Below are 15,630 nucleotides of genomic sequence, written 5' to 3'. Positions count from 1 at the left end.
GGACACAATAAGAAAAACACACTTTTGTGTGTGCTTTATTTCTGCTTGTGTGCGTGCGTGCGTGCGTGCGTGCGTGCGTGCGTGTGTGCGTGTGTGTTTTCAAAAGACCAGAGCGCAAGAAGCAATTTGGCTTCGGGTCAGCACTCACCTCTGATGAAAAACAGACAGAGGAAGAGAAAAGGGGTGAGAGTGAAGAAGAAGGTGAGGAAGGTGACAGGAGGAAACAACAGACAGAGGGAGAGAGGGGGAAAAACACAGAGTAACACAGTCTCTCACACTGACACAGACACAAGGGTTTAAGGGACAGGGCTTAGTGACATCACATTTTTGCGTCATGGAGCTCCGATACTTCCTGCTCTACTACTGTGTGTGTGCGAGTGTATGATGAGGGCCATGACACCTCTAGCCGTGAGATCTAAACACTCGAGTGGGCCCCAGCTTCACACACACTCACACACAAACACACATACGCACACACATACAACTAGTCATTTTAAAACTGGGAACATCAGGCTCCATTCGGTAGCAGCGGACAGAGAATCTGTGAGATACGCAGCCTTTTGTTAACTTGGTCATTCTGCTTTTTTCAGTTCAACAAACAGGATCTTTAAAAGGGTCCAAAGAGTCAAATGTCCTTGACAGAGAGGAATAGTAATCCAGACAAAACTGCAGTCATGAGGTTTTTATATGACAGCATGATGTAGATAATTTATGTTGTTTAACTGTAGCTCTGTTTTTTTAGATAGAGCTCACGTATGATGAGCACATTTGCCTTTTGACAAAGAGCCAATATGCAATGTATACACACATACACACAGGCACGCACGCATGCACACACACACACACACACACACACACACACACACACACACACACACACACACACACACACACACACACACACACACACAAAACACAGTGTGTGAGTTCACTGGGGGCCTTTGGCTGACTCCTTGATGCCTCTGTCAACATCAGATGTTCATGTAGACTCTCTCACCCCTCTTCTGACGCCATCACCCCTCACGTCTCTCGCTCTCTTTCCTCCCCTCTGTCTCTTCCTCCATCGCTCTTTCCAACCTTTAACTCCCCTCCACCCCCCTGCACTTTGTGTTATACACTGCCTCGGGCTTTCAACTGTTCTACTGTTTGTGTTCGCAAGAGAGGAAGATGCTTTAAAGATGCTTTATTGGAGTGTACTTGCAGTGCATTATAAAAGTGTGACGGTTTAATGGAGCATAAACTTAAGCACACAGATTAAATGAATGGTCCTTCAAGAACAATAAAAGAGATTTAATGAGCTTAAAGCGCTGCAGTGGATGCTTATAGTAAACAAAGTACCCTTTGGTACAGAACATATTAAAGTGTAAATCAGCAGGGAATCCCTCAGGGCAAGAGGCTGCTGCAGCACTGCTCTCTGCTCCAGACTTTTTACACTGGTTACATTAGTGCACCTAAATCAGGTGAACCAGTACAAAGTGAAGGTGCATACAGTAGTACACTTAATTTGAATTCCTCCACATATTATTTAAATGAATGCAAACAGGGTTAAAAGTGCAGATTAAAATCATTCAAATCACAGACACACAACAAAAATTGCCACAACCTCAAAAAGATAGAATGTGCTGGTGTTTAAAGTGCTTGTCAATAAGTAAAGCAAACTCAAATATTATTGGGGTCTTTTAATAACCACTAATTGATGTGAAAGTTCAAAATTAATACATAGAAAATATGTTTAATGGTATTTGCTCAAAGGCAATATGCAGTTTTTTGGGTACATGTGCAACCAAATTTGCAGCATGATGGAGCCCTGGTAGGTTGAAGGAAACAATATTGAAAATCTCAACCTTCTCTGTAGTTTACAATGTTGACTTATCCTTCAACATTAACATCACACCAATGTGCAGCATTTTCGTCACTGTGACAAAAAAAAAAAAAAATCATTTGGAGGAACATTTATCAGATATATCAGATATGTATCAGATTTATTTACTTGAAGTAATGACTTTGTTTTTTAAATGTCATGATTCTTATAATGTTCCCTGTACCAATAAGACTTAATGTGTTGATGTGCTTCACTGTGTTGAATGATGCCAAATTCAAGCCAAATTCATGACATCGCAAAGTTTTGAATCCAATCCTGGTCCAATATTCAGATGACAGGAAAACCTGAAGCCTCCTATGCAAACACACAGAGACTGGCCTTAAGGTAGAAGAGATCTCCCGTGAGATAGTTCAACTTTTGAATCATAGATTCATGAGGGACAAGGAGTAAATATAACGATAAGGACTTTAGCAAGATAATAGAACTTTGAATCAATCAATCAGAAACACCTTAATAGTCAAAATGCAGTGTTGTATATACATATCTCTCTTCTTTGAATAAATCATTGGGATCTCTTCACCTGAAAAAACAAAAAACTATTATGAGTTGGTTTTGTTTTTTTGTATCTTTGTTTGAGAAGAACTAATGTATAACTGGCTACTTTGTGCATGTGTAAAACTGTTTTCAGCATTTTAGTGCATTTCCATAACAAGACAATGAAATAGATGGAGATGAAAAAAGAAGTGGAGGAGGAGAAATGGGACACTTATATAACAGCAAAGCAGAAGGGACAAATTGACCTTCTTCTGTCTCAGCTGGGCCCTGCATGTTACAAGTTGTCCACTGCACCCACATGTGCACGTACACACACACATGCACACTCGCACACACACAGTCACACACAGAAATGACTATAAATCAGCCTGATTCAGACACATTTGGAAGATGCTCAGTGGGAAACTTCAAACTGAAAGAACACAGTGAACACAGTGAGCACAGGACAACCTAAACTGAAAGTAGACTTTAGTCTTCAATAGTCAGTATCCCAATACTGGAATTTTCCAGCATTGATTCCAAGCAGAAAAAAAGGTAAGAATATGATTAGAGCTCTAACGATAAATCCATTAGCTGTCAACTAATAAATTGAGCACCAACTCTTTTGATAATTGATTAAATGGTTCCAGTAAAAAAAAAAAAAAAAAAAAGAAGTCAAAAATCTCTTCCAGCTGTTAAATGTGAATATGTTCTGGTATCTTTACTCCTCTGTAACAGTAAAGTGGATACCTTTGGGTTGTGGACAAGACAAGACATTTAAGGATGTAATTTTGGGCTTTGGGAAACACTGATAAACATCTGTCACCATTTTACAATATTTCATAGATCAAAGATCTAATAGTCTAACAAAGGAAATAATCAAGAATTAACATAATTATTAGTTGCATCCCTAGCAGTGATATCATGATGTAAGTTTCACAGTGTACATGCTCTCTAATTTCTTTGTATGATCTTAATCTTTTATATTTTTTAAACTGTAACACATAGTTTTATAGACTATATAAATGAATTAGAATTAGTAAAAAAAATAAATAATTTGCTCTGTTGTAGACAAGTCCATATTTAGAAAATCTGTTCCTTCTATGATGGCCATCATCTTCGGAAAAGGAGGGGTGAGTGAGGAAGTGTTGCAATCTAGAAGCTCATCGCTAGATGTTGCTAAATATTCCATAAATTACACATTTTACCTTCAGACACACACACGACGTGCTGTTCATGGCAATACATGTCTCCACAGATTTCAGTGTTAAAGTGAAACTCTCGCCAAAATGTAACCTAGGCTTTTTTGTGAACCATTTTATGTGAATAAATCACATAAAATGGTGAACAGCTGCTGTATGTCAAAGAGTATGTCAACTGTCACATTCCTTTTGCAATTATTATTGCGCATTCGGACCGTTTATCCTTCACATGTTAGTCAATAAAGCTGATTGTGATTGAAAAGGAAGTTGAAGAAATGACTACAGACAATGCTTCGTGGATGTTGCTGCAAAGAAGTTACAAATTGCAAAATGAAGACACTTCACACATTATTTCAAAATCAGTGCCACCAATTCAGCATCTGACAAAATGTGAAATATAGTCTCAGTCTTCCCTTCTGTTCCTGAGTTATGGAGTTGAATAATTGCAAGACAAGTGGTTTTGCAGAAGATTATGATGTCAGTGAAGTGGACCTTAGGATAGTGACCTTGATATAAAAATGTAAATATCCTCATAATTTTATCCTATTGGGCATTTGACTGAAGTTTTGTCTCAATTAGTATGTGAACTCTTGAATTATGACCACAAACAGCTTTCTGAAGCTGCAGTGACCCTTGACCACCCAATTCTAGTCATTCATCCTTACATACAAGTGAAATGTTGTGCTAAAGGTGAGGAAATTCCTTTGACGTCTTCCTGAAATATCACGTTGAGAATGAGACAGACAGACCTGAAAGCGTAATACCTCTGGCCTCAAATGACAATATATGTCAAGCAAACAAAGCCTCTGAGTGGAAAAAAACTGACTGAGATGTGACAGAGAGGAACAAAATGTAGGAGACTTACATGTAACTCTGTATAATTTGCCTTCACTGTAGTGTATACAATACAGATTTAAAGATATTTTCACAAGTTGTTCACATCATGTGTCCACCCTCACAGACACGCTGGACTCACATGGGAAGTTGTACAAGAAGCAGGCCTGGGCAGCAATGATCCACTCGGCTCGTGTCTCACAGAAGATGGCGATGGTGTTTTTCGGCCGTTGACCCAGTGATGCCAAACCACTGCCCAGTTGGGACGCTGCTATGAGGACCTCCTTATAGGAGAGCCAGCGGTACTCACCCAGAACCACCTGCAGGGGGAGAGACGGGAGTGGGAGAAAAGTAGAGAAAAATGAAAAAGGTAATGCAGATAAAGGAAGTGAGGAAGGATAAATGTTCTGAGTTTGCAGTAATCTAAATCATTACAATTAAAAGCACAATACCCACTTCCTCAACACTAACTTAGAGTATTCAACAGTCACATGTTTGGTCTGTTTCATATTAAAAGGTCACAGGAAACAGAATGACGGTTCATTGCTGCCAAACAGAAGTACTTCCTTTTCTGCTGTCATTCTCATACTGTGGCATTTCATGGTCTTCATCTGCAGGATAAACACAGGCTTCTGGATACACTCTCCAACACCCAACACTGATGACACACAGTAAACAAAGGAACTTCCTGCATGTGTTAGTGAGGTTACACTGGCTCCTAATGGTTAATAAATGTAGTGCACACAAATGCACGGGCAGACTCACAGCAGTGATGACTACAGAGCTCTTTTCTTTGTGTTGGAAACAATAGTTCAACAGCTTAACATGTTCTCTTGCAGCAATAAGTGTTTCAGCAGTGGGGTTTAAATGGATTATAAGGATCAGGCTGCTGGGATTAGTGGGGTAATTCAGAGGTAATGTAACCACATGTCAACGTTTGCCAACTCCTCACCGTGCAGGCACTGTGCATTCTTTGATAAAGCTCACATTGAATGCTGGAGTAACTTTTTAGATCGTCTATAAATACAGGTGTTTGTATATTCGTACATTTTCTGAGAGCAGGTATATAATGTGGACACAAAACATGCTTGTGGCCTGCTGGGACAGAAACTGTAGTAAACCCCAAATATACTTCTTTTTCATACTTCATACTCAAATATACTAATCTGTCCATCCTTCTCTCTCAACTCTGAACATTTGTAAGATTGTTGGACTTTTGGATGTCTGAGAGAATAACAAACAGCAGTCAGCTAATAAAGTAATAATGATTGGAACTATTTCCTTTGGACACTGAAAATGCTGCAAAAGATGGGTCAAGACAGTCACAGAAGAAGACTAGACAGTTGTGATTATTGACGCACGATATATATCTGACCGATAAATTATCAACAAATTATTGTTAACCCAGTTATTAATCTGTATCAGGGAAATTATAGTTGATAGAACAGATCCAGTGATTTATACACTCTGATACAGCAGGTTGTGATGTGCACCTTTTAAAGATGGTTTGTGTTCCATCAATATAAGTAGAAGGAGAAGAAAAACAAATACAGCAGTTATTGCACTCATGACATCAAACTGCTGCACCCTGGAAAATCCAAACATGGCACTTTTTTCCCCTTTAAATCTACCCGTTCTGAAAAGCAACTGAAGCCCTGGTTTACAGATTGCTCTGCTCACTACATAAAACGAGGAATGCAGACAATTCAAACCAAGTTGATTTGAAGGAGGGACACACACTTTTCTTTCTCCACACAGTGTGACTAACGTGGTGCAAAACAATTAAGATCTATTCCTTATAATCATTCTCCTCGTTCTATCCTTTCTGAAGCATCTTCAAATGTTTTGATACCACTGTCCAACCCCTGGCTATGCAATCTATGATTTAATCATATTTTGTTACTCTTGTACTCTTTTTCAATCATCTCACCTTGAAACATAAAAAATAATCACATTTTGCCATAAAAAAATAGGTTCTTATATGTTTTTGAACTACAGGATAGATCCCCAGGCAGACACACATTAAAGGATGTGTATCAATAAAAACATTTATCTTATTATCTAAAAATCCCATGAATAAAGTAGGTCTGTGTAGCCAATGTCTATCTTACTCCTCTGTGCCATTGATCTGCATGGTCCAAAAATCATTACGAGGGACGTTGCTCTGTATTTTGAGTCAATCCCACGTAAAACCATCCTGGAGCTATAATACTCAGTAGGGCAACAAATCTGTGGCTTAAAATAGTCCCTGAACTAATGCACCTTTTTACTCTGGTTTGAGCAAATTTTGCTAAAAGTACAGTGTCCAGCTGATTTTGGAAATATTTCTTTTTTAATGCAACTATGTAAATCTAAGTCTTCAGTAGGAACAAAAGGGATTGAGGATACGTTTTTTAGTGAAATGCTACAGCCTTTATTGGTGGTATATCAGATTATCTACCCTATATGCACTGTATTTGGGAGCATCATTTTACATCATTAATGAAAAAGATGTTAGTTGTATGCTTATAGAAGCAGACTTCCTGCATCACTCATTACCTTCTTGAACACCTTTCCATTGTCCTGTCGCTCATCCTCCTCACTGATCACCTCCCTTGTCCCGAGACAGTCTCTGTGTGGGAACCTCGTGGCTGCGTACTCAAACATCTTATCCAGGGTGTCCACTCCTGGGTGTAGCGATGTCACCAACCTCTTGGCGGCGTTCACCGCTCTGTAAGGTCCTTCCGGACGTCCCAGCAATGGGCGGGCCTTAGCTCTCTTCGCTCGCTCCTCCTCTGAGCCATAGAAGCCTCCGTCAGGTGTGGAGACCCAGCTGAGGATGTAGGAGGGCAGGAAGGTGATGAAGGTGTAGATCCATACCATGAGATGGAAGAGGAGAAGCAGCATGGGGTTCAGGTCCTCCTTCAGCTTCATCTTGGTGAAGCTGTGAAGGCGATGGAGTGCACTGAGGAATGAGTATGGAGGAAGCCGAGCTGTGAGAAAAAAGGTCCTACTCCTGTCGTTGCAGTCGGTCCTTCTTTTCTTCGTCCTCTTCCTTTTCTTCCTACTTTCTTTTAGGAAGCTTCACTCGTACTCTGTGGCAATACAGTACCCACAGGTCCAGGTGACTCCTGGAGAAAAAAATGATATCATCCTGGCATTAGAGCAACAACTGACATTCAAGTTTTTATTTCTAAACTAGTTTCAAATGATATTATGCCTGTGCTTATAATGATCCTGACCTTCGAGCACCTTATAGCCTTGGGACACATATCAACTAATTCAGAAACCGAAAAAAAACAATGAGTCACATGTTCTCAAGCATTCACAAAAAGCAGAAGAGAAATTTTGTTCTTGGCAAACCATGGTCTGACAAACAGACCGGCTCCGTGTTTTTTAAAATGTTTCTTCTTCTTCCTGCAGCTCCTCTATCCACTTCACTCACTGAGAACAAGCACAAGCACCTGTCAGTGTCACACACTGTTAGCATCGACGAGACAAAGGAAACAAGAGAAAAGTCCAAAGAAAGCAGCAGAGCTGAACAATTAACCAATCATTTTCAGTATTCACTGGCTGATTTATAAGTTTTACTCCAAAAGCAGACAAAAGGGTTTGCAAAGAGAAGAAAACAGTAGAAAATTTGAAAAGTCAAACAGATAAAGACTGACTCTAACAGACATAAACAAGTGTGTGAGAGGTTTCTGAATGAGCATGTGTGATGCAGTGCGAGCTGTTAGAGGAGATGGCTGAGAGAGGAACAGATTAGTACACAGTCAGAACAAGCCACATCTCAAGTACCGCCAAGTAATGGCTCCACTGACTGTACCCATTAAGCTGCATGATGTAAGATTTAGACAGCCTGTAGTGAGTTTTGCTCAGAGGGACTGTCACATACTCCTGCACAGCTTTGATTCTACTGTATGAGCATCTTTCCCATAAGTCATCTAATTTCTTAATTTCGATTCTTATAATACTGTCGACAACGTCCACTCCAGCCAGAGACTATTCATCCTGTGGCCATCTTGCTAGAGACACAGAAGTATCGACTACCCTACTGCCAGACTACAGAGCAGTTTCTTTCCTCAGGCTGTGAGGCTGCTTAACTCATCCTCAACAAGCCATAAAATATAGCTTTTCTGTTGTAGCACAAAGGGGCTGAAACTTGCATCACACTGAGTTGTAGAATAAATAAACCTTGAACCTTTGGACACACACTCAGTAATGAACAACTATGGCAGTGATTGTAACACGGAATAGGTGCTAATTTGAGTTTGGGAGCTGTCCAGAGTTCTGAACAGAGATCTGAGTTAAGGTACCAGTTTCTTGTCTCCATCTCTCTTGTTAGGACTGGCTATTTTTTAAAGGTGTTCCTTCTCCCTTATGGAAAAATCCTGAATTGCTCTTCATTTTTCAGTTTATGAAAACTCGGCCTCCAAAATACAAGGGTTAAACTGAGAATTCAGGTGAGCAGGTTGTTCTCCAACAGTTGAATACCAAAACAGCCTACTGTCAAACTCTACTGTTTGACACTAGAATGTTTTTTAAGTGTGTACTGAAAATTGTGACGCAAGTACAAGATTCAAGGATCTGTTCTAATCAATCTGGGTTTTAAGTGTTTCAGATTTGAACTGTGGTTTACTGCAAACCTTAAATTGTTGATACCACATAGTCCTCATTTTTATAACAAGAATATCAGCCTTTCACAGATACTACATCAGTATTACGAATATGTTGTTGATAACTACAGATATGAAAAACTTTTTGGTTTTAGACAACAGCGTGAAGAGTGAGAGTGGTTTATAGCTTTTACACTTCAATGACATTTGCTGTTTCAGTTCACTAATATCATTTTAGACAAGAAAGTTTATTCTTAAACTTCGTATATCCTGCCCCCATGATAACTACATTCGTTCATTTGTGTACCTGCATTGGCTCCAAACACTGCATACTGGTCAGGCTCTACTGTCTATGTACAGACATGTGAGGTCAAATAAAATAATCTGTGTGACATACCAAGTTTTTAGTGAGACCGTTTTCCCCCCAGTTTCAATCTGCACCTTTCCCATCTGGCGTGTCAAGCTACTGATCACTATTAATGTCCTGTCTTACAAATAAGTGAGCAAATGATAGCTCAACCTCTTCACTGTCACAGCCCCCATTAGATATTACAAGACTTCTGGTTAATTAGGTCAGTACAAACTGCCATTTGAGGTCACCAGTGTGAGAAATATTTAGTCCACCAACTGTCTTTGCAGCTGAAACAACATGTCCCCTGTTGAAAAGGTGTGGCCACACACACACACACACACACACACATACTCTAAAGCCCCTAACAATCTATTCTCACAGCACTGATTCATTATTCATATGAGGGGGAGGCTCATCTTTCTCCCCTGAAGCACCACATCCCTCCCCTCCCAAAACTGACACACACTGTACCAACTTGTCTCCCAAATACACTCATCCCTCAAGTGTCCCTTTGAGACTCATAAATAAATCAAAGGTTTTACCAGCAGTGCTCTCCCAGACTACCATCTGTTCCCTATGGGACTCTCGGCAGTGCTGTTGTTCCTCTAGGTGTCTTGTTACCAGCCGGCCTGGATGCCTCGCTTCATCACAGAGCAAAAACTGCACCCTGGTGGAGATGCAGATGCCTAATCCCATCGCCTGCCATCTTGTACTTTTTGCATGTTGGTTTCACTGTTTCTTGCTATTCTTGTTCATTTATTTTTTGCAGAAAAGTAACCTGGATGAAAGAGAAGCCACAGAGGAGTCATATGGTCAGCTTGAGTAAACAAACTGTCAGACTACAAGAGAAGAAGAAATAGAGCACGGTGCCTGCAGAGTTCAACCTCTTCCATGACTGTTTTGTGTAGACTTATCTGGTGTCTGGAAGCTACAAGGTCCCAAATTGATTTGAAAAGACATTATTTACACCCTTGACACATGGTTGAGCTTTTGCACCCCCTTCGTTTCAGACGTGGTGCACATTAATGCTTTTTGGGATAGCAGCTACAATGCAGGTTTCACATTGAAAGGGGTGTGAATAATGTTTTTTCAAATCAATTTAGGATCTATCTCATATATCTATATATATATATTTTACAGCAGGTTTTTCACTTAGAAGAAAGTTCCCATCTATTTTAGTTATTTTGAATATAATGCTCCAGTACTGTTTTGCTGTGAAGCTTAACTACATTCATTAACAGATAATTAACAAACATTATTGAGTAGTTAATAGTATGGAATTAATCTGGATTTTTTTTCCTGAGAGAGATTTAAATGTACTACCAAGACATTTTAAATGGTTATGAAACAGTCTTTATTTAATATTGATGCCTCTTTATGGCCTACATAAGCAATGGAGACCATCAGCAAGACAACTGGTTATTTCTGTGGAGTTATTATAGATATTCTTGATGCCTGTCATCAGGTTTGAATCTGACTTATCTGGGTCAGATAAGTCATATAATCAAACTATTTTTAGGGCGAGTGCTCAAGATGAATTGAGGCGCTGGTGCAGTACGGCACTAAAACCAGTTAACAGTGCTCCATCATCATCGTCATATTATAGCTGATCTGACATAGCCACTGATAAACACATTTATAACTCATTGCCAGGCATCCTGAAAAAAGAAATAGTGTTCATATCTTGTGTCTTTCTTTCACCCTGCTTCCAAAACAAATGCATGCACAAGCCAGATCAACAACTTTACAGCGTAAGACAGTGATGCTCATACCGCCACTGACCACAGGGGCTGCCAGAATCAACAGAAAATTAAAGGTCCTTGTAGCTGCTTTAAACAGTCTCGTAAATATCAAAGCAGTATAGCTCTCGAATATGGGTCAAATTTGGGAAACACAGGAAGCGAGATTCAGCATTATACAACTCAATAAGGTCTTTTGTTAGACACTCTCTGGCCGGTAAACACCTCTTTCTTTCAAACTTGCAAACTTACCTCAGTTACACAACTGCATTATCAAACTCAATCCAAGATTTTCACCATGCACAGTAAAACTCTTTTCAGAGGGAGAAGGAAATTTTCTCGTCACTCTGTGCCATGATTATATGACGAAACCACGGGGAGTGCTACTGTGTGCAGAGAGATAAGGTGATGGGCAGAGAGATAAGGCGATGTAGTTATGGAGGGAAGGAGGCTGAAACGTGTGGAAGCTGTGAGGGAATGTTGGCTAAGCTTTTACATTTCAGGCATTTATAAGAGGCTTTCTGAAAGGTCGAACCACAAACGACCTGATTAACAAACCCAACTCCACTCTATAAAAGAGAAAGATCCTAATTTGCCCTATCTCAAGCAAGCCTGACTCTAATCCCTTATCTTAGCATGAATCAGGTAGTCACAATATACTAGTAGTTGCTCAATGGGAGGCTTTATACAACAAGCAGGCACTTCGCAGGCAGCCTCCACTCAATGGATTAATTGAGTAATATTGTGACATGGTCTGTGTAGCAGTGGGGTGAGCAGGCGTGAGTGTGTGTGTCTGTGTGTGCATGAGGGAATCATTGCTTCCTCAAGAGATTGTCTGAATGGAGTCTTTTGTGTGCTGACGTCATCGTGCTTTCACCCACTCAGCTAAGCAGGCAGGCCGAAGTCTCGCAGAAAGTTCAACATGGCCATTGTGGTGAGACGATGCACAAACGCACGACTTGGTCCCAAGGGTCAGGCTGCAAGTGTGTGAGGGAGAAAGAGGAGATGTACAGTGGGCAGCGTGTTTGTGCATGGACGTGGGTGTGTGGAGGTGCAGGACAGATTTGCAAACATGAGGTGTGTTTTGCTCATTTCAAAGGGTGACATAATCAAAAGCTTGCAAAACAACCGAGGAGTTTAAAGTATGGTGAAACTGAGAGTGAAAGCACAAAACACAATTGATTGGATTATGTGGATCAGACTGAAGCTTTTCTCTGCTTTTGTGTGCTCATGGTGACATAAACCACTGACAAACACGCCAGTCACCGACCTATTCCTTTCTCTACTGTGAGCTCTCTAAATGCTTAATTTTCTTTATCACGGGTGAAACCACTAAAGAACATAAAAAAAGCAATAAAACCGATCCTCTGTTTACTCACCAATCAGCAGATTCTGTGCTCAAGATATGGTTTTAACACCAGAATGATGCAGACTTGTTTCCTCCTCACCCTAACAAATGTGGCCGCCAGTGATAAAGTGTCTCTCTCTCCGTGTTTTCTAACCACATTGGACCATTCCTGTGAGACAATAGCTTCTCTGTCTGTAGGTACAGGAGCACTCTAAATAGACCTGCATCATTTGATAACCGTTGCCAGAGGATAGTTAACTTCAGCTGTGTAAATAGCATCCCCAGGTTGTAAAAAGTTAGTCAGTATTGTTGTGAGGTGACACAGATTTTCAATTCTGAAAACACATGCTGTTATAAACTGTGCCCTACTTGTCTGCATTTCATGAGTGTAAAAAAGTTTCCCACCAAAATAAATATATCAAATGCGCTGATGTTTATGTAAAAATAAACCAATTATAATGAGCTAGTGAGCATGCCCACGCACATGTCAAGTACTCAAAGCGTGTAAGTGGGAACAAACGACTCAAGAGTGTATTTTGGAATTTATAACACAGTGGTGTCAGACGTGCAGGATGCAATATCCAAGAGCACCACAACTATGGAAAGATAACTTCCGGTATTTAATTTTCAAAATAAAATATTCCAGTGCGAGTTGTGAAAATTTGAAGCGGGCTACTGCACATTCAATTGCTTTAGTATTTATGGCAAAACAACGTTGAGCATACATTCGGTAAACATAAAATTTAGGCCAAAATAACACAATAAGCATGGACGTAATCTAATGAAGCCCGGTACAGGCTAACTGTAAAACTGACATTATGTGATTTGAACAGCACTTCCGTTCATACTCACAGTTCTATAGGTGACAGCAACAACATGACACTTAAGTGTCTCTGTGACTACTCTTTTTATTCTCATTTTTTTGGGGGGGCGAATCTTTCTCTTCACTTCAACATCAAATTGGCTGACAACTAAATGCACCGTTCGACAGTGCATTGGAAACCGCACGAAATAAAAGCCTCATGTTTTAATTTAATAAAGTTCTTTACTCTGAAGTGTCTCTGCCTGTCCCGGGCAAGTTGACGCAACGGCAACATCCCGCACATCTGGGTGTCACAAAACGGCACAGAAACGTAAAAAAAAAAACTTACCCGTCAATGTCTCCACCCGGGTCGTTTTATTCAGGCTGGAGCAGCGGAGAAGACTTTCAACCTCTCGTTGTCCGAGTCTTGTTCGAGACAGCTCTGCGCATGAATTCATTCACCGGCTCCTTCATCCAAATCTTCATGTTGCGGAAGTGACACGCGCGTCGTGTTGTTGTACGGGGATGGATGGATGGAGTGGGGGGGGGCATTCCCTGCATTATGATTGGACTCGACGAGGTGGCGCGTGCTAGGGGCCGGGCCAGACGGAAGGAGCGCTCGAGGTGACGATAGGGCAGAAGGAGCTGGTGGCCACGCGCACGGTGCCCTCTCTCTCTCTCTCTCTCTCTCACACACACACACACACACACACGCGTGAGCACACTGTTTACTGTCACCTCCATCATGTTTTAAGTTAAAGGACAGTCAGTTAGGCCTACATCAGGGGAACAAAGAGGAAGTTTTATCCACACACTGCAGTTACACAGCTGTCATATGACGTAATCATGTTCCACAGGTTACAGCTCTTGCAAAAAATGAACATGTATTAAAAGAGTTACATTTTGAGTTTTTCCTCAGGTTCCTCAAAGTTTACCAGACTGCGTTGAGGGTGAGATCAAAGTGGGGATCCTGGTCTGAACCCACACCACAGGGCATTCAGTTGAATAAATGAGTCATGGCTGCAGCGGAGTAACTACACGATTCTGACTGTGCATCTAAATTGTGGTCTAAATTTAAACATAATGATAACATGGTTGAGACATCTGGTCCATTGGGGGAGTGGGTTCATCATGACTCGAGCAACGTATAGTTTCAGACTTTACAGAACATGGGCCTACCCTCAATTGTGCAGAACTGGAAAAAATGTATAAAGCCAAAAAATTATTACTATCTTGGCTTGACACAATTTTCTTCTTCTGAGAATCGTCTACTCTGACCTAGATAGTGCAATATGTGAAGCCCCCACCCAGTCAAAACACACACACACACACACACACACACACCTGCAGGCACATGCACCACTGGAATACTCAAGTGTCAAAACATCTGGATTGTTTTAAAGAAAATGTTCATGACACTAACAGGCTTTGTGAAAACGGACCCCCTCATATGTAATTTGATATGTCTATTGTCACAGGAGTTGTTGAGGACAGGAAGAGCACTTCTAGGGCAAAATGAACAGATTTGAACTGGCAACCCTCTGATTGCAAGCCTGGACAATGCTGATGCATGAAGTTATCTGGCGTTTTAAGCGGAAGAAATAGTCTTTAGTCTGTCGTGCATGATGAACACTGACTTGTTTCTGTCAATAGATGTGACTTGCGCATATAGCTTGTTGTATTGTTATAGACCTGAGAGTAGCTATGAAAGGGTGCCACTGGCAGTGTGATGACTCACTCTGCAGTGTCATGCAGAGGCAGTGTGATGTATCCAGGAGACAGAAAGACAAGCAGATGGCAGATTCACTAACAGACGTGTTACTGGTAAGATGAAGTGGTGAAATGAGGCTTGCTGCACATTTGCTGCATTTTCTCATCAGGGCTGTAATAATGGTGCTTCATTCGCAGGACTCCCCCATCTGATTGCCAGTGGGAGAATATGGTTAATTCATTATATCTTGATTGAAATGCATCCATCATCATTTTTAATCACTGAGAACAAAGTCAGGTGACTCCGGCAGATTGCTTTAACTTTATGATTTGAATGCGATCTGTTTTTTTAGCTGTCTTGAATCACAAGACCTATTTTCTCATTAGGCAATCTCCTTTGGCATGTGGGAACATATTTAGCATATTTTTCTAATATGCTACGATTTCTCATTTAACTGTTCTTTCAATAAAGAAATCTGATTGTCTTTTCATCTGTGATGCCACTTCTCATACACAGAAACATGTGTATATCTACTACATGATGTGTCAGAATCTGTTCTCAGGTCTTTAGTGCTACTCATGAAGCCTTGTTATTCTCAATAACCTTGTTAATACTGTCTGCATCATTATTTCAAGCACATCCAGCCCCTGTTGCCTTCTGATGATTTGCTCTCTTCTATGTGCATCTCCAG

The 15,630-nt window shown here is 40.6% G+C and overlaps 1 protein-coding gene across 1 annotated transcript in view; it reads right to left on the bottom strand.

The window, feature by feature from the left end:
- acsl3a (acyl-CoA synthetase long chain family member 3a) overlaps positions 1-13,740 on the bottom strand; it is a 33,451-nt gene extending 19,711 nt beyond the window's left edge. The window contains exons 1-3 of the mRNA XM_037081994.1: positions 13,578-13,740; positions 6,931-7,502; positions 4,535-4,712 (exon numbers count right to left, since the gene is read on the bottom strand). Of these exons, the coding sequence (XP_036937889.1) occupies positions 4,535-4,712; positions 6,931-7,305 (553 nt within the window). The 5' untranslated portion in view covers positions 7,306-7,502; positions 13,578-13,740. The remainder of the gene's footprint in view (positions 1-4,534; positions 4,713-6,930; positions 7,503-13,577) is intronic.
- Positions 13,741-15,630: the final 1,890 nt, after the last annotated feature.

Source organism: Acanthopagrus latus, chromosome 2 (assembly GCF_904848185.1).
Source record: "Acanthopagrus latus isolate v.2019 chromosome 2, fAcaLat1.1, whole genome shotgun sequence".
Classification (NCBI taxonomy): Eukaryota; Metazoa; Chordata; class Actinopteri; order Spariformes; family Sparidae; genus Acanthopagrus; species Acanthopagrus latus.
This window is presented reverse-complemented; position numbering and strand designations above follow the sequence as displayed.